General features: G+C 42.4%; 13 protein-coding genes across 13 annotated transcripts; 8 read left to right on the forward strand and 5 right to left on the reverse strand.

Annotated features, from left to right (window-relative positions):
• Positions 1-689: 689 nt before the first annotated feature.
• On the reverse strand, positions 690-1,769 carry Bfra_001217 (uncharacterized protein; the record flags this gene model as incomplete). The annotated part of the gene is made up of 1 exon (XM_037331654.1): positions 690-1,769. The coding sequence occupies one exon, from the start codon at positions 1,767-1,769 to the stop codon at positions 690-692; it is 1,080 nt and encodes a 359-aa protein (XP_037195808.1).
• Positions 1,770-2,783: 1,014 nt separating this feature from the next.
• Bfra_001218 (uncharacterized protein) lies at positions 2,784-4,244 on the forward strand (the record flags this gene model as incomplete). Its single annotated transcript, XM_037331655.1, has 3 exons — positions 2,784-2,895; positions 2,954-3,277; positions 3,337-4,244. The coding sequence occupies 3 exons, from the start codon at positions 2,784-2,786 to the stop codon at positions 4,242-4,244; spliced, it is 1,344 nt and encodes a 447-aa protein (XP_037195809.1).
• Positions 4,245-4,262: 18 nt separating this feature from the next.
• Positions 4,263-5,473, forward strand: Bfra_001219 (uncharacterized protein; the record flags this gene model as incomplete). Its single annotated transcript, XM_037331656.1, has 3 exons — positions 4,263-4,303; positions 5,050-5,221; positions 5,309-5,473. The coding sequence occupies 3 exons, from the start codon at positions 4,263-4,265 to the stop codon at positions 5,471-5,473; spliced, it is 378 nt and encodes a 125-aa protein (XP_037195810.1).
• A 51-nt stretch (positions 5,474-5,524) lies between these two features.
• Positions 5,525-6,048, forward strand: Bfra_001220 (uncharacterized protein; the record flags this gene model as incomplete). Its single annotated transcript, XM_037331657.1, has 2 exons — positions 5,525-5,806; positions 5,929-6,048. The coding sequence occupies 2 exons, from the start codon at positions 5,525-5,527 to the stop codon at positions 6,046-6,048; spliced, it is 402 nt and encodes a 133-aa protein (XP_037195811.1).
• Positions 6,049-6,709: 661 nt separating this feature from the next.
• Positions 6,710-8,159, forward strand: Bfra_001221 (uncharacterized protein; the record flags this gene model as incomplete). Its single annotated transcript, XM_037331658.1, has 2 exons — positions 6,710-6,833; positions 7,096-8,159. 2 exons carry the CDS (start codon positions 6,710-6,712, stop codon positions 8,157-8,159), a joined length of 1,188 nt encoding a protein of 395 aa, XP_037195812.1.
• Positions 8,160-8,839: 680 nt separating this feature from the next.
• Positions 8,840-10,730, reverse strand: Bfra_001222 (putative amino acid transporter protein; the record flags this gene model as incomplete). The annotated part of the gene is made up of 4 exons (XM_037331659.1): positions 8,840-9,387; positions 9,466-10,172; positions 10,229-10,281; positions 10,437-10,730. The coding sequence occupies 4 exons, from the start codon at positions 10,728-10,730 to the stop codon at positions 8,840-8,842; spliced, it is 1,602 nt and encodes a 533-aa protein (XP_037195813.1).
• A 525-nt stretch (positions 10,731-11,255) lies between these two features.
• Positions 11,256-11,670, reverse strand: Bfra_001223 (uncharacterized protein; the record flags this gene model as incomplete). The annotated part of the gene is made up of 2 exons (XM_037331660.1): positions 11,579-11,670; positions 11,256-11,473 (listed from the first exon to the last, which is right to left on the reverse strand). Exon 2 carries the CDS (start codon positions 11,463-11,465, stop codon positions 11,256-11,258), a length of 210 nt encoding a protein of 69 aa, XP_037195814.1. The 5' UTR covers positions 11,466-11,473; positions 11,579-11,670.
• A 1,806-nt stretch (positions 11,671-13,476) lies between these two features.
• Bfra_001224 (uncharacterized protein) lies at positions 13,477-14,025 on the reverse strand (the record flags this gene model as incomplete). The annotated part of the gene is made up of 4 exons (XM_037331661.1): positions 13,477-13,548; positions 13,601-13,771; positions 13,810-13,944; positions 13,966-14,025. 4 exons carry the CDS (start codon positions 14,023-14,025, stop codon positions 13,477-13,479), a joined length of 438 nt encoding a protein of 145 aa, XP_037195815.1.
• Positions 14,026-16,482: 2,457 nt separating this feature from the next.
• On the forward strand, positions 16,483-18,291 carry Bfra_001225 (putative carboxylesterase type b protein; the record flags this gene model as incomplete). The annotated part of the gene is made up of 2 exons (XM_037331662.1): positions 16,483-16,882; positions 16,928-18,291. The coding sequence occupies 2 exons, from the start codon at positions 16,483-16,485 to the stop codon at positions 18,289-18,291; spliced, it is 1,764 nt and encodes a 587-aa protein (XP_037195816.1).
• Positions 18,292-19,125: 834 nt separating this feature from the next.
• On the forward strand, positions 19,126-20,022 carry Bfra_001226 (uncharacterized protein; the record flags this gene model as incomplete). Its single annotated transcript, XM_037331663.1, has 2 exons — positions 19,126-19,565; positions 19,731-20,022. 2 exons carry the CDS (start codon positions 19,126-19,128, stop codon positions 20,020-20,022), a joined length of 732 nt encoding a protein of 243 aa, XP_037195817.1.
• Positions 20,023-20,117: 95 nt separating this feature from the next.
• Bfra_001227 (uncharacterized protein) lies at positions 20,118-20,591 on the forward strand (the record flags this gene model as incomplete). Its single annotated transcript, XM_037331664.1, has 3 exons — positions 20,118-20,163; positions 20,188-20,368; positions 20,480-20,591. 3 exons carry the CDS (start codon positions 20,118-20,120, stop codon positions 20,589-20,591), a joined length of 339 nt encoding a protein of 112 aa, XP_037195818.1.
• Positions 20,592-20,669: 78 nt separating this feature from the next.
• Bfra_001228 (uncharacterized protein) lies at positions 20,670-21,260 on the forward strand (the record flags this gene model as incomplete). The annotated part of the gene is made up of 2 exons (XM_037331665.1): positions 20,670-20,782; positions 20,852-21,260. 2 exons carry the CDS (start codon positions 20,670-20,672, stop codon positions 21,258-21,260), a joined length of 522 nt encoding a protein of 173 aa, XP_037195819.1.
• Positions 21,261-21,761: 501 nt separating this feature from the next.
• On the reverse strand, positions 21,762-23,006 carry Bfra_001229 (putative abc-type fe3+ transport periplasmic component protein; the record flags this gene model as incomplete). Its single annotated transcript, XM_037331666.1, has 3 exons — positions 21,762-22,429; positions 22,490-22,768; positions 22,847-23,006. 3 exons carry the CDS (start codon positions 23,004-23,006, stop codon positions 21,762-21,764), a joined length of 1,107 nt encoding a protein of 368 aa, XP_037195820.1.
• Positions 23,007-24,553: the final 1,547 nt, after the last annotated feature.

Below are 24,553 nucleotides of genomic sequence, written 5' to 3' on the forward strand. Positions count from 1 at the left end.
AGAATGGTTCGATTCTGAATACTGATCGACGACTGGAAGATAAATGAGATTTGGGTAGAGGGATAAAGACAGTTTATAGAGAAAATGCTACATGATCAGAGTAGCTAATTGGAGGCATTTTTGAGCAGTTAATCCTCATCAAAATGAGTAGTATTTTACCTCGTGCCCAATTTTCCAATGCGTGTCTGATAAAATCTTCAGAACTAGAAAGTACTTCCCATAGTGTCACTACGTTTCTTGCTTCATAACAGCGGCTTATCATTTTAAATCATATTATATCCTTTCATTTTGCATTAATGGGCTTGATGTGGTTAGTGCGACAAAAATATTCCAGTTCCTGCGGAAAAGCTTCAGGACAACGCAGTTAGTACAGGTCAGTTGCCTGTTCAAGGCATTACAGAGTGATTAAAATTTATTGAATGGCATCGAAATGATGGAAGCGAGTAAGATAATTGTGGCTCACGTATTTTACGAAGAGAATGCGACGCAAGTAACGAGAGCAGCTTGAGCGTGAGAAAGTAACATTGTCTAAAGAACCTTTAAGTTATTGAGACCAGACAAAGCTTATGGCTTAATATAATTGCATGACTGCGCTGATTTCATAGGCAAAAACCATGCTGGATGGTATATGAAGGAGTCACCAGTAGAGACTCGATGTAGGAGAGTCGTCCTCCGCTCTGGCAACAAGATTAAAGGAAAGCTTTTTCATCGGAAGCCTCACGCGCCTGGTTACGCTGAAGTATCAGCCAATTTACCAAAAACTCAGCACTAATGGCTTTATCCTTTAGTCCATCCATAAGCTTTTCATCCAGCGCCTCGGTCATAATCTGTCGAATCTTAGTTGAACTAACACCATTTGACGCACTGTGTTGCGAGGCACGAAATTGTATGATCGGTTTTTCAGGAACGGTCAAGGCCTGACATGTCCACAAAACACCAGCCCCATCGCCGATAGACCATTCTTTCTCATCCCACTTCTCCGTACCTCTCTTCCACTTTGTACAACCCGGTAAGTCTCTCGGAATCGTTTCTTTCTTTGGGTCAAAGAAGTCGACTGGCCTCCTTGCATTAATGATGAGAAACTCATCAACCGGACCCCATTCCTGTAAACATCCCGGATGTACATGTGGCGCGCTTTCCACCGTCAACTTATCCCCGCCTAGAAGTCCGACCAGCTTAACGGCATATCCAGCTTCCGAAACCAAATTGGTTGTCGCTCGTAGAACTTTGATGTGATTATCCATATCTCCTACCAGCAGCTGAAGCCATCCAGATGCAACGAGTTGAGAGATTTCTGGGACTTTGTAGAAAAGTTCGTAGCGGACGGTTTGTGGAATTATAATATCACCCCATTGCTTCTCTTTGCTTTTGACAATGGATCCAGGGTCCACGAAGAGGAACATAGTGGTGATACTGAGTTGCTCACGACGCTCCGAAAAATAGCGAATTGTGGCCAGATGGCCTTGGTGGGGTGGGTTAAAAGAGCCGGGATAGAGAAGGATATTGTTTCTGGCATTTGGCTTGAGAATTGGCAATGGGACCGGGCTATTGTTTGGAATAATATTGTGATCGTTTTTTGCGATTGGTGAAAAGAGGCTGGCTGGGATCTCTCCCGTATTGATAGAGCTTTCTAGAGCTTTATGTAGAAAGGGCTGAATGGTGTTTGGTGGAACTTGATCAACGTTATCCGGGACAGCAGAGACTTTTGAATCTGTCTCTTCAGCTGCAACCTTATGATCGGAGAAGTGTTTACTGGGAGATTTAGCCATGATGGACGTTGGCCTCAAAGTTTCGGAAGGTCCGTGGGAATTGTTGTGTTGGAATTGCTGAAGGTTCAATATCTCGGAGACGATCAAAGTTAGTTGGGCGTTTTATCACTTTGTAAGATTTAAATTTCTCATTGATTTTTGTAATTGTATTGTCCTTTATTCTGAAATGAATAGTAGTTGTGGTGAATCAAAATTGAGATAAAAGTAAAGCTGAGCCTAGTAGGTCTAGCAACATTTTTGATTGGACAATTCTTTTGTGTGAATTTCATGAAGAACTCAAGTAATACATGGGAATTCGAATGAACGTATTCTCTACATAATTCGCACTGCTTAGAACAGGTAACCATGTCATCTAACTCTTTTATACCGGTGGTAAAAGCAACATCCCAGAGCTTTTCACTCACTCAAGTTTGCTGTTTAGCGTCTAGCTTCTCTTCTTGCAATATTTGTGTAATATATTTAATGTTATCTAGACAGGAGGAAGTGAATGGCACATGCTAGTACCACTTATGGAAGTCATCCAAAAATATAGTCTATGGATTTAGGACAGGAAATTGAGATGTTATGAGACATCCAGGTCTTCGAACAAGTTTCTTTCACAATGTGAATTTCTGAAAGGGGTGCTGCAAACGTGAGAATATCAATATTTAGATTTAGAGAACTTGTAAAGTGAGCTGCTAGTATCAAAGAATGTATGAGACTGATGCACAGACAGGGAATCATAGGTATTCAAATCCATGTAGAAAATAACATTGTGTGATAAGAGCCTTGGGGAGTATCAAGATACAACAGATGCAGTGAATCCGCGTTTTCGCATGAGTGACCCCATCATGTCCAGTGAATACTTGAACTCGCTCATTCCTCGAGTTCATTAAATAGGCCACCTTTTGTTCGAAGATTGACCAAGCTTGATATCAAGAAACTCGGAGTATTCTAAAGTGTTGAACCCCAGATGTCCCCTAATGAAAGGATAAGCATCAAAATATTTAGCAAATAAACGCTCACATCTCCAAGATGCCGAATGACGACATCAAATCTCGATTCTCCAAGTCCTTGGGATTCGGAAAAGCTTTTATGGCCCTCTCCAGGACTTCTTCTCTCACTATAGCCAACATCAAGCAGAAATGTAAGTCATTCTTTCGAAGCTACAGCATAGTCAATTCTTAACGTTACTACTTCCATAGTCAAACCAGGTGTAACGACCTCGCATCTACCCAACGGATCAAAAGAAAAGAAACAGCAAAAGCCAGCTTTCACAAAAGTCCGAGCAAAAAATAAGCCATCCAAGAAGAAAGCTGACAAGAAGAAGTCTAACAAAAAGAAGTTGGACAAGAGAAAGTCGGGGAAGAGAGAGAAGAAGAATGAAAAGAAGTCAACCAAGGATAAGCGGACCTTCAATGTACCTAATCGCAAGTCAAAAGCACGCATGGAAAAGAGAACAAGATTCAACAAAGAAGAGAAGGTGGTAAACTTGCCAAAAATCTCTTACATTAAATTGAAAAACTTCTGTGAGTCAAATCTTTCTGCTCCCCATCTCACAGACATTTTCTAACAATAACTTTTATAGTGAAACCAGTTTACGTCTATGTTTTCTACACAGACTTGTACCAGCGATTCGGGAACCCAAAATATCCCCTTTATGATATAGAGCCTCTTCCTTGGACCAAAAAACAACGAGAACAACAATATGGACTGACTCAATTTAAGTTGTTCAAGAAACTTCCAAAGGAGATTCGATCTATGATCTGGAGAGCAACATTTAAAAGTCGTATCGTCATTGTGGAAGTTCATGTTAAAATGGACACCGAAATTGGAAAGATGAAAATTGTTGGAGCACACATGACTGTCCCACTCGCTTTGAGCGTTTGCCGAGAAAGTCGAGCTGAAGCACTTTTGTGGTACAGAAATCTAGTCCCCGAACATGTTAGGCCCATATACTTTCATCCTACGCTTGATTCCTTCGCAATCAGAGCAATGAAGGTTGCTCGTAATGCAGACCCGAAGAAAAGATGGACCGAAATCACTTATTTCGTCAAAGATATTCTGTACATTCTGGGTCATATGGGTTCGGTATATAAACAAATTCCGAAATTCGTTCGATGCATCACTATACCGAGAGCATGCTGGAGTAACGATCGATATTGGGATACGAGAATGCAGTTGGCATGGAATGAAGGTTGGGGTTATAGGGGGTTGAAGGAGATTGTCGTGTTAGAGTATCTCGACAACAAAGACTACCATTTACAGCATGAGAAGTTTCTTGAAAGTTACTTTGAGACTATAAAGAGGACGCATCCTGATTGCGTTGTGCCAAGAATTCGAATCATTCTAGATCGTTTGGGCCACTTGCCTTATACTAGTAAGTCATTCTCTACGATAATGGGGGAGGGAATGTATGAGGATATAGATGCAAAGCATGACGGCCTTCGTTGTTGCAATTCATGTTGGGTTAGGTGGTTCGAGTCGGATTTCTGAGTAAGAATAGGCGTAGTTATGAAAAAGGGAAGAAGATTTGGACATGAACAAGTCCATAGGTAAAACGGCGATTATTTCAAAGGCATATTGATATGATGTTATGGCAACAAGGCGGTACATGCAACTATTTGTCATATGAACTCAATTATCATCTGGAGTCTATTTGCTACAAGTGTGATTCTCTCAATTTGCCCATATTTTCGGGAAAGAGCCTTTCTGATTTCCCATACCTCGAATAACTGATAAACCTGGCAATTCTTGTTATAAAGAGACCCGAAATATAATTGCATACTTCACCAGATGTCATTAGTGAACTAGTGAACTAGTGAACCTTGAACCTTCACTACCCAGAAAATAGGAAAGAGAGAAAAATTGACACTTGTCAGCCCAGGGCATGGTCGACGATCGCTGCTGATTAATAGTTGGTTCGAGTAATTGACAGAAACTAGACCCAATTATCTTCGACTAGATTTCTTGAACTGTCAAAATTTCCCAAATTAGTCAGATTAACTAAAAAACCGTTGAAGCCACTTTGTCATACCTCGCCCGGTAAGTAGACTGATAGCCCTTCAGCGTCGCAGAGCAAAATCAGCTGATCAAGCACACCATTTGACTCTAAATAAAAACTGATTTTCGTCGCTTCTTCTTCACTTTTTCTCTGTTCGTGACGAACATGAAATACTGAAATGTCTTCTCCTACTCATTGACCGAGTATTGTACATTCATCTACTTTTATATCAAAACTGTCGTTTGAAGAGCCTCTCCGCCAAAACCACTTGCACACAATTCAGAAGCAGTCAATCAGTTCAGTACGCTTCTGTGGCTATCATGGATTGACTCGAAATCATCCTCATAATTCTATTTGCGTTGAAGATATGGTGCAATATTCGCATGTCCGCGGTGGCTTGAGGCCAAAAAGAAGAGTTGTCTTCTCTAAACTCTTGCCGAATTTTCCCCTCGCAGTATTTGTGAGCGACGTAAGTATCCGGTCTAATCCAGTCTCTTTCCCATAACACTGGGTGGAAATATGTGTGTCAAAATGCTAGATATACGCACATGGATAGTCTCTGACAGACATCGTAGGTAGTTACAAGCGCTTTGTGGCAGAGCCAGTCGATTCGGAATCCATCTGCTTTACAAACCTTCCATACGAGATTCGTCAAATGATTTGGCACAGTTGCTTAGAATCTCGTATTGACACCATATGCGCTCGTCCTAGACATACTTAGACGGACGGCTCGCGCGACTATAAAACGGCCGTATCATCAGTCCACGCGACTATGGCATTAACTCTTAACATCAACAGAGAAAGCCGATTTGAAACGCATCTGCACTACCCAGACTTGATTCAGAACCTTGGATTATTCCGTGATCCAATATATTTCAATCCAAAGCTTGATAATCTCGCTATTCACGTACTCCACAAAGATAAATGCTCTGCTAGTCTCCCCCAGCTCTTTCATCGTGGTAGAAAATGTCGTATAATGGCTGCTCAATGTTTATGCTATACCTTCCGTACTTTGGCCGAGATTGGGTTAGACTCACTAAGTATGTCCATGACGGTGCGATTTCTAATATCTCGCCAAGGAGCTCTCCGCGATAGATGCAAATATTATGAGACTCTATTCCCTCGTTATTTGAAATAACGCACCAATTTCATGAGTTAAAAATCACCGTATACCAGTCGCCTAATGTCAATGAGATAATGGTCTTCAACAACATTTCGAAAGATGGTAGTTGGACTGTGAGAAAACCCGTCTGGAAGGCCATCAAATCAATGGAGAATTTCGAAGATGATAATTAGCGGATCACGCAAACAGATCACCACAATTTACCAATGTTTTATCAACAACGCCGCCATGGAAGATCTACAAAACTTATTTAGAGGATAATTTATGCGAATCGTCACATGTAACTCAGAGTAATCGTTTTCACGTTTCAGTCTTGACTTCTGCCTTCATAACTGCAGTACTGCTACTCTACTGTTTAGCCACACACTCGCGTCAAATCGCGCGGTTCTCATGGTTTGATATATGCTACAAAGTCGATGGCACCAGATACTTTAGGAATAGTAGAAATATTCATTCACTACGATGGACTAGTCATATATGTTTCCTCCCGAGGCTTCTTCTTGTTCGAAATCTTCTTCAAAATACTCTCGCGTACCATCCAAAAATACTTATCTTCTTACGAATCAGATACGTTATACATACATTGCCTTCAAAAGTTTTACGGTCACAAAAATCGCCGAATCATGAATACCGCATTGTTTTATCTACATTTTGGGATTCTTGGCAGTCTATATATGCTCTATCCGCCTGTTTATCCATTGATATTCCCGCTACATTCAGCAGATATCGACTCGTCTACATCATAGTTTCCAACCTCGACTCAACAGCACACCAAACTGCATACTCATTTCTCCAGCTGAGACCAACAGCCAGCCACCAAATCTTTCATTCAATATGGTCCAATACTCTGGTATTTACGGCGCATATAGCCCCCAGAAACGAAGTTGTTCTCTAAAAATTCTCTTTTTGATGTTAGGATCGATGATAGGGTTCTTTTTCTGCACCATAAAGCATTCTCGTAAGTATGATCTTCAAACTCTTATTGGACGTTCAGTTACTATCCTAAACTCCATGAATTGCTGCAGAAGTTAAAGAATCAGTAAAATAGCGAAAGAATGATCGATGCGCGCAATATAGAGGCGGAATGAAATTTTTTCTACCAGGTCAATGATAAGAGCTAGGAAATGCTAGTTCTGTATTCTTCAAAATTCACCAAACCAGATTTTATCACAATTTCAGTTATTCAAAGTTCTATGTGTCAAGCTAATGTTAATTTACAGTGCTACCTATGAGTCCTAAAACAATGACACAGGTGGCTACACCTACGAAAGAGTTGTCATTCTCATGTTTCTCTCGACTTCCCTTGGAGCTCCGCAACAAAATATGGCAACTAACTTTCGAAGGACGAACCGTCACTCTACACGTTCATACTTTCAATCAATCTTGCTACTATCGTTCCTCCATCCCAAGAGGAATCAAGATCACTCTCGATTTAGTACAAGCAAACATGCCAAAAACTCTACGCGTCAATCGAGAAAGTCGGAAAGTAACTCTTTCTCAATATAAAGATTTAATTAAAAATCCGGCGCTATTTCGCGATCCAGTATACTTCAATTCGGATCTCGATACCATGGCCTTGGAAGTATACTACCCAACACGACCAGGGAAAGGTTACAGTTGGGTCCGTCAGAAAGGTGCTCGCAATCACCAAAAGATCTCTCTCGATCTGAGGGACTTAGCAGAGCGCGCACCGAATGTTCTAAAAATGGTGAAATCTCTCTATCTTCCTATGATCATGCTCGACGGAGAGCCTGCCACAACTTACGAAGGGGTTTTACCCACATGCTGGAACGGCATGGTACAATTCCATGAATTAGAATTGGTTACAATTACGGGAATAGAAAGTGACTTCCAACATGGTATTCCAGTAGCTTACGCGAAAAGCGCTGCCAAATACTTCCAGTCTTCTTTCGAGAAAGAAAAAAACCGATGCCCTGACTGCCATGTACCAAGATTGAACATGTTCCCACTGGACGACGACAACGAGAAAGCGACGGGATCAAACGATTACTTTCGGTTCACGGGAGATGCTCGTTTCGAGGATGATATAGTTGGAGGATCGTGGAACTTATGGTTTCAGGAACCAGAAAATTCTTCTGTGGTCAATAGCGGCAGAGAACGATACGATGGTGGATTTGTTCAAGAAAGTATTCAAGATATTGACGCCATTAAGAATGACGAAAAGAGAAGGAATCACACCAGCGAGATTCTTAGGGCAACGAATGATGGAGTCACTGTGGCGAGCGAGTTTAATAATTCGAGATGGTCGACCGAGGGAGGATGAGGAGTCGGATTTCATCCCAGAGAATCTACTTTTGCAGCATAATGTCGATGTTCATATGTTCCATGTATTGAAAGGCTTTCTCGAGTAGAGAAGATGCTTTATATCAAGGAAGTCATGTATTTACGCACCGTAGAACTTATAACCATCTTAAAACAACAGTTTTCAGTATAAATATGACGTTATTGATAATTATCACCAAGGTACCTTGATACCTCACACATTGAAATCCATGTGTAGCCTTCACCAAGTATCACCATAAAGTTCACTCAACTTAATTAATTTATGTTCGCATTAATTCGAATCTTGAGAAGCTATTGAAAATTGTCACAATAGACTCCCGATGATATGAACCTTCGTATTTTGGAGGATATCTTATGAAACCATCATAATTGAAGCAACTCGCCATGGGTTTTGTCGAGCACTTACTGAATCTCTCACTACAATCATTGAGAACCACATGAATTTGACGGAAAATGAAATTCAAAACTCTGAATAATAGATTGAAAACATTGAAGACCTTGTATGAGTTATCATCAAATGATGGATTAAGTATCATTCTCAATGTGTATCGACTAACCTAGAAGACACACCAAAGTAATCTTCCTCTATAAAAGTTCTATCAAGAAACAAGCAACTTTTATATCACTACGCCGACGCTGAAGCATGAAAACAACCCAATTCTAACTACTACTTCCATCCTCACGCTTCGTCCCATGCCCTCCAATTTCATCCACCACTCTCTCCCTAACATCACCTCTCTCCTCCAAAACCTCGTCAATCGTCCTAACTGGTCCCTTGAAAAACGTCTTCCCCCCATACTTCGGACACCAATAATACGCCGTGCAGAAAACGAACACAAATCCCAACACCACAACCGCATAATTCATTTCATCCGCATTTGGATCCTCATAACTAGGGAACAATAACAATACAAAGATAAAAGTCATCCACACGACAGAGTAGACTGCACTGATATAACTTATCTTGTCGCCCATGTACCAAACTCCGGGTGTGAAATTGCGAAAAAGGAGACGGGAAACGAGAGGCATGCAGTAAGCGAAATAGAGGCCCATGATTGCAAGGTTGAAGATGCTGTTTATGGCGATGGTATTGACGAGCATGAGAAGGCCTTCGGTGAGTGTGCAGACTGCGACGAAGGAGATGGCGCGAATAGGAGTTTTGTTGGATGAGAGAACACGAAGGTAGGATGAAAATGGGAGGCCATGGTCTGAATAGGATTGAGTTAGCTTTCTTCTGCAACTTTACATTTGCTTATTTTGGCCAGTAATGAAATCACACAACTAACCTCTAGCGAAAGCAAACGTTTCTCTCGAAGCCGCAACCATCAAGATCGAACAATTGGCTACACTCGAAATCCACAGGAAAACCAACAAAGCGACACTTCCATCCTTGCCCAAGCTATTAAATGCAATCTGTGCCAGAGGTTGCCCTAATGGTGATGTCACTATACCAATCACATCTGTTCCCATACAGAATGCAATTGTTATAATTACTGCCCATCCCGTCACTGCAGCCGTAATCAACGAAGAGACCATCGCGAAGGGCACGGCTTTGGCGGCATTGCTAGCTTCTTCTGCTATGGTCGCTGCGCTTTCAAATCCGGAAACAACCCATACTGGTGTCAGGAATGAGAGCATAAAGGCCCAACCATTATTTGTCCAGAACCCAGTGTTTTGGAAATCTGCGAAGACAAAACTCGCGGAGTTTTTGAGTTCCGAGGGTGTTCCAGCGGCGAGAGCAACAATCAAAGCAAAAAGCATCGCAAATTGCAGGAATATGTAAAACATATTAAGACGAGAGAGGACTTGTGACGGCACGCATGTCATTGCGAAGGTCAAGAAGGTGGTTGCTGCGAACATGCCGTAGTTCTGATATTTTGTAGCAACAAACGCAGAATCTGTATTGATACTACAGATCGCGCCAAGAATAAGGGTTGCTGCATAGATTGTCGATGCGTATATCGAGATATACCCTAAGACGTTCATATAACCGCTAAAACGACATAGTTAGAGCTTGGTGTAGACATGACCACAGATGAAGGAACGTACGCAAGCCAGCACATGAAAGCCCTCTGCCGTGGTGGTGTGAGACGTGCAACCCACTGTCAATTGTTAGCACTCATGAGTCAATCAATTGTTTTCGGGTATTGACAACTTGCATAATACAATCCTCCAGAAGTAGGCATGCTGCTTCCTAATTCCCCAGGCTCAATGCTACTGGAATGAGCAACAGACATCCAACCAGATACGTCCATACCATGCCCACACTCCCAGCACTGCCTAAACTGAAAACCATACTCTCGGCAATTGCTGGAGCAATCCCCATAGAACCAAAACTTTGCCCGAAGACAGTGGTGTATGAGAATTCGCGTTTTAGTTCTGCTCGATATCCCAGGGATGCCAATAACTCGTCATCGGCCGATATTGTTTCACCTTTCTCCACACCCAACATTTCGGCCGCTTTTGCAATCTGTTCAGATTGTGATACAGATGAGGTGTTGCTGCCATCACGTTCCCCCTTTTCAGGATACTTGCCTGTTTCCTCAGACATGGGGAATAGCAACCACTTAAGACGTTATCAAAATCTTGTAAACGTGTTGAGAGCTCCAGTAACTAACAATCTAAATTTGAATAACGTGTTGCAGAATTGTTGCGAAAGTGTGTCTATGGGATCCTAAAAAATGGGGTATGAAATTCTTTTAAATTATGTCCCGAGCTCCTCCCTTCAAAATCCGAGATAAGGAAACCATAATCCATGAACTCGAAACTTACGGCTGTGAAATCATCCCATCATTGAGCCTTGCCATGCAGCATAAACGACTTCATTCTAGCATACTTAGTACCATTGATGTCCTACGCGACGAAGACAATACAAGCCATGCAGTGACATGCGAGCCATGATGAGAGGGAGTTCGGGATGTTGAGATAAGGAATCTGGGGGAGCATGCTTGCTAATGGTCACAGCGTTTGGGACCGATAAGGACCCCTGGAACCAAAGAACTATCTTTGAAAGTATGAATATCGAATTTAAAGATATCGATACCGATAAGCATTTCAATTGAGTAATGAATAAATATTATAATGCTTGCTTGCAAAGATGAACCGAGGTATGAGGACACCACTTGATAGTCTTTATTGCACGGCATCTAAGATCGTGACGTCTTGGTTTCGCCATCTCATCCAATCCCACCCCAGATTGAGCGCGAACTCCATCATCAGAAAGGCAGGGCTGCATCGGATCCTCATTCCCCAAGGACATCACCGTCGTGACCTTCCTCATTCTCATGCCGGAATCTGTTTACGATTGGGTTTTCCACAGATAGTACACTGCTAGGGTGCTCTCATCGGTCGAGGCTCACATAGATAGGGGCTGTCTATTGTCTTATCGACGCGAATTACTTAATTCGCTGGGAACGATGAAGTAGAGAGAGTGAAGATTTTCATCTCGAGCATTGTGCTAGATGAGATGATGTTTCTTAAAGATAGCAATAGCGCTCGATATGATTGGCTTCAATCTTCCGACTGTTAGAACACATGCACGATGCACAGTAGATCTGAAGATGGTTGAGATTTTGTATTCGGATATGTTGCTGAAAGCACGATCGAGGTCTGCGAGATGAAAGAACGTAAATCTTGTGATATGAACATGTAAACGGAGTCACGAAAACGTGATAATGACGCAGAGTGCGAGTTTTTTGAGATAGACTAGAAAATAATGATATTAAGAAGATCAAAGCATATTCGAAGACAAGTAGTTTGGTTTATTGACAATCATTGTGGGCGAGGTGATTACGTAATCAAATATCGAAATAGGAAGGAAGTGACAAACGAAGATGTGTCATAGAAATTTTGTTTCCTTCATCCCACATTTATCCAGCATTTTTTTACTTCCGTTATCATTTGAAACAATTTCGAAAGACAACTCGACGCACTGCAGGAATCGTTGCCAGTACTTCCTAATCATGAGATGAAGAAGTCTTCAAAGTGGCGTGGTCGAAAGGGAAATGGAAATCCTGTCTCTCGGTGGAGATTTCGATATTGATTGACCTCCACGGAAGAACAACATAAAATCATACAAATTCTTTCACAAGCCTTCAACTTTTATTACATGGCGAAAGAGTATCAAATACGGGTGCTTATATATGCGCGAAAGCCATGATATGGCATCTACTCTGTAGGATCTTTGGTACATCCTCTCCATTCAGGTCCGAGTCCAGGTCCAGTCTCATGTCCAGAATTGGTCAAAAGTTCGAAACAGATATCTTCATTGAATCGTGATATTAATCATTTATATATGAGCACTTCTTTCAGCATCCATATCTCAAATCCACCTATCCAGCTCTCCGCAATATCTCCTACTTGCCAAGTTTGCTCCTCTTCTTCTTTTGCTTTCTAGCAACACGAAATGTGCGTACTGATCGTACACCTTTCTTGGGCCCCCTCTCTCACTCAACAGCCTCAAAGACTCCTCTCGAAATCCAATCGTGCGGCTTCCATTACGGACCAACTCGATCTGCCATTTATCATTTTAATCTGTTTTCCTTGATATTTGCTTTTTCTGCAACGCAATGCATCTTTTCCCAATGATATTTTGATTGAAATTAAACGGTGAATTTACTAATTCAGATCTCACTCGTGCTGTGGTCGAATTGCTTGCTTTGAATTCTTCATTTTGACGTTTTGTCATTATAATTTTCTAATCACTTCAAAATACAGTGTTGTTCTCGCCGTTACCCGGGTGTTTAACTAGTAACCTTCTGAATTACCGGTGTTATACTTTTATTGATATCAATATACAAGCAAAGATGAGAATGAAGGGATACCCGATGGAACAAAATTTCCATAAGCTGTCTACTGCCAAAGCACCCTGCAACAATCTTTTGGGTCAAACGCTCTCTTCTGACTGGCTATTCATAGCGATAACCTTGACTCGATTGGATTTTTGGGATGTTGGGATTGCAGGCGGAGTTATGTTTTCATCGAATACCGGTAAATCCTTGCTACCTTCATATGCAATGTAACATCAAATCCATGGTGTTGTAACCTATCGCTGCTTTTGTAGGTTTCGACCACATAAAGTTCACCTGACTGAGGTGATGAAATCCGAACCTCATATTGTCATACCAACGTCTTCAGTCATGGGTTATTGGAGTGCCTAATAATATCTCTGCCATTGTCTATCTATGGTTCAGGTAATCACACAAGAAGTTATCTTGAGACGGTATCTCTATAATTCCAGATAGATCAATCCAGTGATTTTCAGCTTTGAAGAATACTTCATGTTCCTTTAGATAAATTTATTTATATACACTCCAGTCTTCGCTTTCGATGTGCTCTTTTATGCTGGTGAGTTTGACATTGGAATCAAGCTGAACACGTCAGTTCAAACATTTCTCTCATCTCGCATGGGAGAGAACTTACATCTTTACGCAAGACAAGGTCTCCCCATCCAAATTTCACACTACGAGCCATGGACTCTGCTGCTTCTCTTCCAAGTCCTCCTGGACGAGCTCTATCGTGGGCTTCGACAGTGAATTGTTCGCAGGTTACCTGTCCCCAGATCTCAGAAAGGTAACGAGGTTTGCTGCTTCGCTGACTCCCAATAAGTTTTGCTTTGGAGGACTTCGAACCAACAATTCCACGAAAGCACCTGCATCAGTTGGTACAACAAATAAATTCTCCGCTGAATTTGGACTGGCATTGTGGTATATGTATTCACCTGAACCATCATCCTTCGTAGTTGTATTAGCTCCACGATTTCTCAGCTAGGAAACATGACGTCATACCTTTTTCTGGAGTCCGAAAGAGTCCGCATACTCTTTCACATTCGTCGTATAGATACCCATATTCAGTAAACTAATCTTCTCCCTACTTAGAAAGCTCTTCATACTCTTTGTAGAACGGTTCCCAGAAGTTTGTGACAGCGAAGATTGCTTCTGCGCCAGAGAAGGCTGGGATAAGTGAGGCTGGATTATCTTGCTCGGCACTGACAACCTCGATACCTTGATTTGAGAGAGCTTGGGCTGATGGCGATGAGTTATTTCAAGTGATTCCTCGGACTTTCCACCCTAGTGAGAGAAACTTGGCAGCGACAGAACCGCCCTACAATAAATGTAAGTATGAGCTACTCGTATGAAGGTGAAAGATAGGATACCTGGATGCCAGTTGCTCCTAAAACGACGACAGTTTTGGCCATGATGACGACTTGAGGAAGTGCGAGGAAAGAGATTGGAAATGATACATGAGATCGAGGTTTCAAATGAGCTTAGAACCCAGAGCTTGTCTGTACTTATCTCAAGACGAACGACCTTTCTCGAGATATTTATACTTCATCAAGCTCAATGGTCAGACCAATTATTTTGACGAAATCATGATTAGAAATAGACAGATCCATTCTCATCCACGGCATCAATGCAAAAATCATCAAAATATCCTGTTTCATTCCATCCAAATCACCTACAAGTCTTACATGGCTGATAAATCCAGAAAAAATATATTGTCAATTGGTCAATGAGCATCAAGCTTTATGACGATCGCGGCGAGCGGCGGCCGGGACCCCGCCAAGAAGCTCTGGTGCACCTTGTCTACATGGCTTGATGTCTAAGCAACGCAAGATATTTACAACATCATTTGAACATATCAGCCTTCAAAATCTCCGCCGGTCCGCTGGAGAAATTCAGATGGTTAAAATCTGGTCATTTTCTATGCGGGAATACTATTAAGTCAGATTGATTTACCATTGATATTTGTGTGCCCTAATATTAAGTTTATGTCTTTAAGACCAGATTGCAAACACCTGAAAAGTTCCAAACCTGGTGGCTGTACCGCAGCTGTCGAAAGCCTTTATTAATTGAACTCCTTCACGGATGACTAGCGTCGAACGTCGCGGGACGAATCGCGATTTATACATTCATACAATCATGGCCATGAAATGTTGCTTCAATCAAAAGTTATGAATGAGACCTAGTAGCCTACCTACAACTTTGTGTTCAGCAATATTCAGCGTACAACACTAACGTCCATCCAAGCCGGCTTCAGAAAGGCCCGTGCCAGCCAAGATATGCTAGAACAAATGCCGAACACTTCTTGCCGAATCTTGCTATGCACTCGCCGGGGAAGAATGATCCCAGTCAGTCGTTTTCGCCATAATGTCTACTGTGTTCCTCTCAGTTTATAGAGGTGGATTTTTCTAAGCTCTTCCGCCGACTTAGTATAATATGTTCGCGATATCTCAGGATCAAGTTCGGAGAAGAGAGAGGGAATGTGCCAGAAAGTGGGGGCATTGACACTTTCCGTCTAACCGGTTTTCAATCAAAACGCATAGATACCCCAGCGAGAGCCCCTCCAAATTGTACAGAAGTCAATTCTTGGGAATCTCTGTGTCTTCGACCAGATGGCCATGTACCATATCAAATCAACAACTTCCTATCCCACTTTCCTCACCAGGTCTGATTTTTGAGTGTATGATTGTTACATTGAATTGAAACTGATCTGTTTCCATTCCGCTTTGTCGATTCTCCCATTCGGGAATAGGATATACAGGACATCATTTTTCTTTCGAGGGGGCCAATTTAATATGAAGTCGTTGAGTTATTACTGTATGAGCCTCTCCCTTCTAGAATCAATAGGTCGAGACTTAAGAAGAAGTAGCCCAAACTAAAAATCACTCCCTTTTGGGACAAGTAGTGGATGGTGATAGCGGTGAGATTCAATCGGATAAGATCGCAAGCATATTGCTTGCGATCTTATCTGCATCAATCAATTTCCAGCCAGGGGTTATGAGAAATCCGAATTTTGAAAGATTGTGACCGTACCAGAAGTGATAAATCAATTCCCCTGAACGGACCGCTAGTGGGTATAGTTGGAGGGGTTTAGCGTGGAGAGAATTGACGATGTGAAATTCGGTTATGATGCAGTCTTGATGGGCAATTCTCAGAGTGTGATGAAGTATGGAAGTTTAGAGAAACCCCTTAGCAAAACCACACCTTTTTACTCATGCTAATAATAGCTTTCGAAGTTCGCTGACGTGCAAAGTTAAATCCTCAGTGTATCAGAGAAAAAAAGGTTGAGATAAATCTCCCAAAATTTGAGTTGGGGCTGGTAGCTCCACACGTGCCAACTCAAAATGGACGCTATTCGTGGACCTCATTTACGAGAACAAATCTCACTCATTTATCAAAGTGGGATTGGAAGATTTACATGAATAAACTGATATGCAGCTTATATACAAAAGGGCGTGAAAACCTCGAATATTTTCCTGGTTATTCGTCTCAATTCTTACCTCAATTAACTTCAAACCCAGGATGCTGATTTCGTCTTTGCGGTCGACGACATGTTTGTTGATCTCGTCTTTACTGACTGATCATGTCAACGCTAAACCATATATTCTGGACCACAGGACGAATATCTCGTACACAGGAATTACCTCTAGCAAAGGGGTGGAAACTTTCCGGGGTATCCGATACGGTTTGGATACAAGTGGTGAAAACAGATTCGCACCCCCTCGAGCCTTTGTCCCTCCCCACGGCTACCATTACAATGCTACGGTCCAGGGTTTTGATTGCCCTCAACCTTCAGGATCGGGTTTCTTGTTCCAAACAAATGTCACAAATATTTCGGAAGATTGTTTGAATCTGAATATTGCCAGACCGTCTTGGGCCAAGGCTGGCTCAAAGTTGCCAGTGATGGCTTACATTTATGGAGGTAAGCATATCAAACTCCATTGTTCGAACCTACTAACCAGATCAGGTGGATTGTTTACCGGAACCGTCAATGAAAGGACCACTGCACCTGATGGGCTTATCCATGCATCAGTTGCAAGCGGTGAGCCTGTAATCTATGTTGGAATGAACTACCGTCTCAACATTTTCGGGTTTCCAGCTTCTGAAGCTCTGAGACCAAATAAGTGTCTTAATGCAGGTCTTCGTGATCAAAGATTAGCTCTTGAATGGATCCAACAAAACATTGAAATGTTCGGAGGAGATAAAGACCGAGTGACAATCTACGGACAATCCTCAGGAGGTTTGAGCGTGGGTCTGCAAATTCTCGCATACGGAGGTTTAAAGCCTGTACCCTTTCATGCAGCTGTAATGGAAAGTACTGCACTCGAGCCAACTATGACATCAGACATCGGTTTTAATTCCACCGCGGCAGTTGCTGTTTTGGCCGGATGCAACACTACTGATTCTCAATCCATGGCCACAATTGCCTGCTTGCGGTCACTCTCCATGGAGACTCTCCTGAAGCTCACAGTTGACCAAGAAGCCGATAGCTCTGCCAGCAATGATGGAGATATCTATCTCCCGGTTGTCGACCAAGACTTCCTTCCACAAAAAGCATCAAGACTCCTCGCACAGGGGAAATTTGCCAAATTACCTATTGCTGGTGGATGGATGGAAGACGACGCCACACTCTTCACATCAACCACCATCGATACCGCGAATGACACAAGGAATTTTCTATCAAATTTGTACAGAGACGTCAATACCACCACATTTGACGAGCTTTTAGATCTATATCCTGTATCCGAATTCCAAGCCGATCTCAGCGCAAACTTGAGTGCCGAGTACTATCGCTGCGCCCAGATCTTTCGCGATATTTTGCTCGCCTGCCCCACTGTCCTTTTTAGCCAAGCTATGGCCAAAAAATACAACACTAAAAACCCACCATCATACTTGTACGTTGGAAATCAAACAATCCTAACCTCCTATCTCGATGCTACGGGTGATGCTGGGTTTGGGGTTATCCACACTAGTGAGCTTGCGTATCTTTTCAACAATATTGACCTCTTCAATGTCACGGATCTCGACCTTCCGGGTTATGTGTTTGAGCCTACGGAAAGTGATTATGCGTTAGCGAAGAGTTTACCGTTGTCGTGGATTTCGCTTGGAAAATATGGGGACCCGTCGAAGATTAATGGATCGATGGCGGGGTGGACATCCGCGTGGCCAGCTAGGGGAGGAGAGGGGGAGATCTTTGTCATTGGAGGTGGAAATGGGGGAATGAGCAAGCTTGGAAGTGATGGAGGAAACAGCGGAATAGTGGGGGAGAGGTTAGTGGAGAGATGTGGCTTCTTAGGGAGGGAGGATGTGATTGAACAGTTTCAGTTTTGATAAGCAAGATATTTCAAACAATAATGAAAGGTTCTTATGATTAGTACAACACAGAAAACTTGCTACATTCCAATGTGCCGATTCGTAGACCAGTACGGGGTAATCTGAAAGTCCATAAAATGGTGGCCCGTGCTTGGGAAGCATTATCCTCCAATGTTTTTCGCGGTCCCTTCTCGTCCCCGTAACAAATTACCACCTCAACGAGGAATCGTGATTTATCTGAGGCGCACAATCTTGCCATAATTTTCTTTGAGTTTTCGTCTTTACGGTTTCAGAAAGCAAGTTCTGGGCTTTCCCATAATGTACGGCTTCGTAAAAGCCTTGCTGGACATTATGCCCCTCGTTTGAGTGCAAACAATTTGAGATCGCGGCACAGTCCATGCCATGGCAATTGGATTGAAAATTGCTGAAAATTGCTATTGAGGGCGCAAACTCTCACTCTGCCACAATTGTTTGATCAAATGAGAAATCTGCCTACATATTCCGCTACTGTCAATTAATGCGAATTTTTTCTTTGAAACGACGATTGGTAATGCTTAATATGGCCGTTTCACGGCTCACAGCACTGCCTGATCAAAATGCAGATCTCCGAGCAGACATACTTCGAACGTTTGATTAGTGCCATTTTGTGCATAGTGGTGGCGAAGGAGAGTTTGGTGCGACGTCAAGCCTTTGACTGCATCTGTATCTGTATGACTATCGAGCCTCGAGTTGCAGTCTGAAAACCAGGGCGACTGTAAATCATTTCTGTTGACTTCTCTTTCAGAACCAGTCTTTTAGCTCTTCAGACTTCCTCGTTCAAATCGAACATACATTTTAGTACAATCATTGACGATGGCTGAGGTTCTGGGAACTATTGCCAGCGGGATCAGCATCGCGCAGTTGGCTAGAAATCTTGCGTCTAGCATCATCAAACTTAACAGCTATTGGGACCAGATCCAGGACCCACCCGACGATATCGCTTTTCTTGTGCGCAACATTGAAAGTCACCATGCCATCCTTCGCATTATCTTGGAGAAGCAAGCGCAGCTCACAGCTTCATGTCAATCTACAGGTGGATTGTTTCAGCAGAGTATAAGGCTATTACAAGATGCTCCTTTGCAATTAGACGGGCCTGTTGACGCCTTGACCAAGAATATCAACTCCAACCGAAAATGGAAACGTACATTGGGATCTGCAAACATTCTCTTGAAGACGGAGCAACTAAAAAGATTGAAAAGAAGAATGAAGAGTGCTACGAGATCTATGCATATAGCCATTTCCTGGCAGATGAAGTGAGTTTCTACAAGGATCATCAATTTAATGCTGACATGTTGCAGTACAGTTCTACAACAGCAATCCTCAACTCTCACCTCAAATGTACAAGCGTCACTCGATCATTTCTTACGACACTGACAGAATTATATCTTAAACTTAGAATTTTTGCAATCTACATGCAGTACACAAGTATCTGTGGATAGCGCGGTCCTACCACAAACCACTAGTATCACCGTGGAGGCTGAAACAAAACTCCCAGTGGATCATAGCTTTCATAAACACGAACCGATTCCAACCATGAGTCGATATAATTCGTCAAGATGGATCACATTCATTTTTGGGTCAATCGGAAGTCAAAAAGTGATGAAGAAAAACCACAAAGGTGCCTTTCAAAGATCTAAGGCTGTATACCACCCCCCAGCTCGGATTTCAAATAGATCATGGCATTGTACAGCAAAGATTTATCCTCGCTGAGATGGAATATCGACATCCAAGCATGCCGCATTTTGGACTGAAATACGGCTTTCTTTAATTGTGTCGTTAGTGGTGATTTCTTCGATGTGCAAAGGATGATACGAGAGCGGATAGGTTTTGTGAATGATACATTCTATTGCAGTACTCGCTTTATATGACACGAAGTTAAGCAAGAGTGGGTAGGAGCAACTCCTCTCCATGTGAGTCTTCAAAACGTCTCCGAGCCTTTGAATTATTTCCAAGCCTCTAGTATACTACAGATAGCAGAATATAACGGTCATCATAATCTATTTAAGTTGCTTCTTTCGGCGGGTGCTGATGTTTCGGCTGGAGATCATTGTACAAGGTAAGAATCTTCAAAAGTTCACTTTCTCTAGATGTTTCGCAATAGCTGAATGGAAAATGCTAGTGCCACCCCTTTGCAGTATCTAATTTCTTCACCATACTCGAACGTTAGGAACGGCGCTTGGAAGAAACATTTGAAAACACTTCACATCCTCGTTGAAGGAGGGACGGAAGAGGAATTTCTTAACAAAAGTCGCTTTCTCGAGAAAACAGATATGCCTTAGGATATATTTAGTTACACACAACGCAACACGTTTCTGAACGAGTCCATGTTCGCGGAAAAATGCAGCATTGCAGCAAGAATGTTTAAACGCAGCAGGAATTACGTTCCTCAGCGGTTCATCGGATCATTGCTTGGCGGGTCAAAACTCTCGGTTTACGTCAGACTGCGCAATAATGAAGAAGCACTGAAAGCGTTTTTCCAGATTTTATGTGTGGAAGTTACTAGCTTTTGGAATTATAAGATAAAATAACCATTCTCCAGGGGTACTAATTACTCATCTCCTGGAAATCAACCATGGGAAGAACTTCTGCGGGATTTGATAGCAGCACATGTTCATCTCCATGAGACTGGCCATCGTGGACTTACACTTCTACAGAGAATTTTGAGTAACTCCGTGCTCGATCTGGGAATAAACAACAAAGGACGGCAGATATTTGACTGGATTAAGATCTTGCGGTCCTCTGGTATTGATCTGGAACAATATGGAAACAAAGAAGAACCTATTTTCAAGGTGCAAAAGCGAAGCAATTTTAGGTCATTGATTTTTGAGAGTCACATAAATCGAGTCGATGCCTGGAATTTTGGGGGCTCTGAGAAGTCAGTAATCACTTATGAGGTAGGATTGTCAAGTTCAGTCGGATTTAAATACGGCTCTCGTGTTGAGGATTGAAATTTTTGGTTCTCAAGGCCAACGGATCAATCTGCTGGAGACTTTTGGTCGCTCATCGAAGATCCGCCTTTAATGAATCTTGTTCCAGGCGCATGGATAGATAAGTCACTCTGTATCTATAGTGAAAAGTTCCAAAGTCCTTCATTTGATTTAAATATCAGACTTAGCTAAGTGAGTATTTGTCTGGCATTTTTCTCCAGGGACAGTCGAGATACAAAACTTACTGGCATAATCACTTTAAGTCATATCGTCGCGATTAATGCCAGTAAAGCTGTTATAAGAGTCTAGTCTAGTAGAAGCAGGCTTTCAAGTAAACTCATGGCAGGCACTTTTGCGATAGCTCAATAACAACCCATAACCACTTTTACACCAGTAGAATAATATATACATTTTGAAAAATATATGGTGCACACAGCCTACAAATAATCCCGACAATCCACACCTCTTCGTTCTTACTTCCGCTAATTCTCCTATAGCTTCTAGTCCAACTCATCTCTGGCTCTATGGGTACAATGCCAAAGGACTAACCCCCTGAGCCGTTCCCAACGTGGTCTCATACTGCAACTTCCACCACTCAACTCTTCTACGATCCTGCATAAACTGTCTAAATTGACTAGTTTGTGTTGTATTACTCGTATAAACCGTGCCTCCAATATCCAAGCTCTTTCTAGGTGATCCAGAAGTTGAAGCCTTCTGCCATTCATCACTGGTAACCCAAGCCAAGAAAAGTTTAGCAGTAGCAGGTCTCTTGGTAGAAGCAAAAGCTGCAGCTGTTTGCGCCCATGCCATGTGCTGTTCTGGGGCTGCTGGTTGCGCCATTTGAAAGTATGTTTCATTTGAGGGTGGATAAGTGGTAAATGAGAGAACTCTTCCTTTAGGGGAAGAACCAGATGCGGATTTGGTGGCATTGTTGTGGTTGTCCCTCATGACGAACCCGGGAGTGGCGGTCCCGCGGACCCATTGAACATCTTGTGCTGCAAGAGCATCGAGCCATTCAAACCCGTACTTTTCAATGATGATGGAGAAAAGATAGCCGATTGCATCGTCGTCGTTAGGGTATGTGGCTACAATCTTGCCCTTCCATTTGGGGTCTAGAAGGTCAGCATAACTGGTTGGAGCCTCGGATTCTGAGACATAAGTACTGTCCCAGGAGAAACTTCCGAAGCTGCCTAGAGGAAGACATTAATACCATATATTCGAGCATAGTTCACCGAGTAGGAAACACTAACCAATGTTAACAGGCACAAAGGCACCATCGAGATCCGTCTCTCCCGAGTAGAGATCAGTAAATGTTGGAGGCTTGTAAAACAACAAACGTCCCTCTTCCTTCCATCGTTGGAAATCGTTGAGGGTTTGAAGAACGGCAATATCAACGGTTTCATTGTTAGCCCAGTACGCTCGATCAATTCGACTGTCATGGTATTTGGAGAGGTCGACGGTCAGATCGAGAGCAATTTTTGGGAATCGTGCAGCCCAAGCTGTTTTCATGCTTTGACCTTGAACTCCAGCTAGAAGTCTGTCAATACATATTTGTTTCTACAGAAAAGCGATGAGATCAAAGCTAGTCATTGAAGAAAGTTACTTACCATCACCACCTGAAGCTACGACCAAATTTCCATCTTCTTTGAGGGCTTCAGCGTAAAGCTCGTCGATGGTCGAATTATCAATTGGAACATTGTTCACCCGAGCAAATGAAGTGCCTAAGATGCTGCTCAAGGCAAGTGCTCCAGCAGTTGAGAAATGCATTTTGGATCGAGTTGAAACAGGAACGATTTGACTAGAAAACGACTCCAAAACTCGTGGTCTGGTCTGGAATGAATATACATCGTAGAAGATGAGAAACTGTTATATATGTCTCCCACAAAAGAAAACATGGATAGATCTGTCAACGAGGCTGATCGTTACCACTGCAATAATCTCGCCATTTCTGCTGTGCATGCCGAATCTTACCCGCCATTTCGGTCACAAAGCAATGATTTCTAAAAAATCACCATCGCTGATAAATCATGACGAGACCGACATTCCACAAATATTACGAACGGCTCCCTCTAAATGTTACTTCGAAACTCTATACAGAAGGTCAATTGACATCGACTGCAATCAGTATTAGCTCTAATTAAGATGAGGTTGCGTGAGCGGAATGTCACTCGGTAGGTTAAACATCCTTGTTTTACCGAAGCACTTAACCTTAAAATCAACTTTGATCCCCTGAACAACCATACATTTCTCGTTGTATGTGAGGTGAAGGAGACTTCAAAGAAGGTTGAAACCAACATTGGACGAAGCCCCTGACTAGGACAGGATAAGATGGGGTAGACCAATGATCTACTGGGCTTTGAGTCCGTGCATGGAAAGCTAGTCTGTCGGTGCATATCTGTGTCATCATAAATTATGAAAATTATGCGTCAAACGGAGTTTACCGATCTTGCGTTCTAAGTTTCTCCGCATTTGTTGAAGACCATAATGTCCGCAAACTCCAAAAACTAGACTCAATCTCGATTTCGTTATCTTTTCCTAACTTATATGATACAAGGGATATACAGCAAGCGTTCACTTCCAATTCTCTTAATTTCCAACCGTGGTGTCTTACAACGGCATTTCAATCCCCAGGTTAAAGCAGGGGTAGCTTGAGGGAGCCGAGACTTCGTTTACTTCTGCCGAAGCCTTGCGGAACCCCCCTCGTCCCCGTATAGCTTGGACAACTCTTAAGGCCAAAGTGGAGTACCATAAAATATGGCATGGGGAAGTTTTGCCGTAAATCAAGCGAATCTTAATGAAAAAAGCACATTGAAGCGACGACATGCACATATTGGGTAATGGAGTGTGGAACGCATGGAACGGTGTTTCAATTAGATCACTAATCATTCAAGTACTTCGGGGGGCCAGCCAGACAGAATTAGTCACCTCAAATGAGATTCTTCCAACAGATAGGGAGACCTAGAAATGCTGTAAATTTCTTCCATATTCTCACAGTATGCTCTGGAAGCACCATCAACGGAGATTCGGGAAGTCTGTTGCAAACTTCCAATTAATTTCAATTGGCTTGAAAGGCAGCATGAGCTTCTTGAGGGTTTGAGATCTACTGCCACTTGATGACTTTGAATAACTTCAATCCTGATATTCCTCATCTGCGTAAATCTCCAGAGCAACAGAGGAGGCAACATTTCTAAGGAGTATCATATTTACTACCTGTAAATTTTGAAAGAAGATTTTCGAATCAACAATGTTATAAATTCAGGGGGAATGGAAAATGTTGTAAAGGACTTACTTACGTTTCAGAAACGAAATTCACG

Source organism: Botrytis fragariae, assembly GCF_013461495.1.
Source record: "Botrytis fragariae strain BVB16 chromosome Unknown tig00000006, whole genome shotgun sequence".
In the NCBI taxonomy this organism is placed as follows: Eukaryota; Fungi; Ascomycota; class Leotiomycetes; order Helotiales; family Sclerotiniaceae; genus Botrytis; species Botrytis fragariae.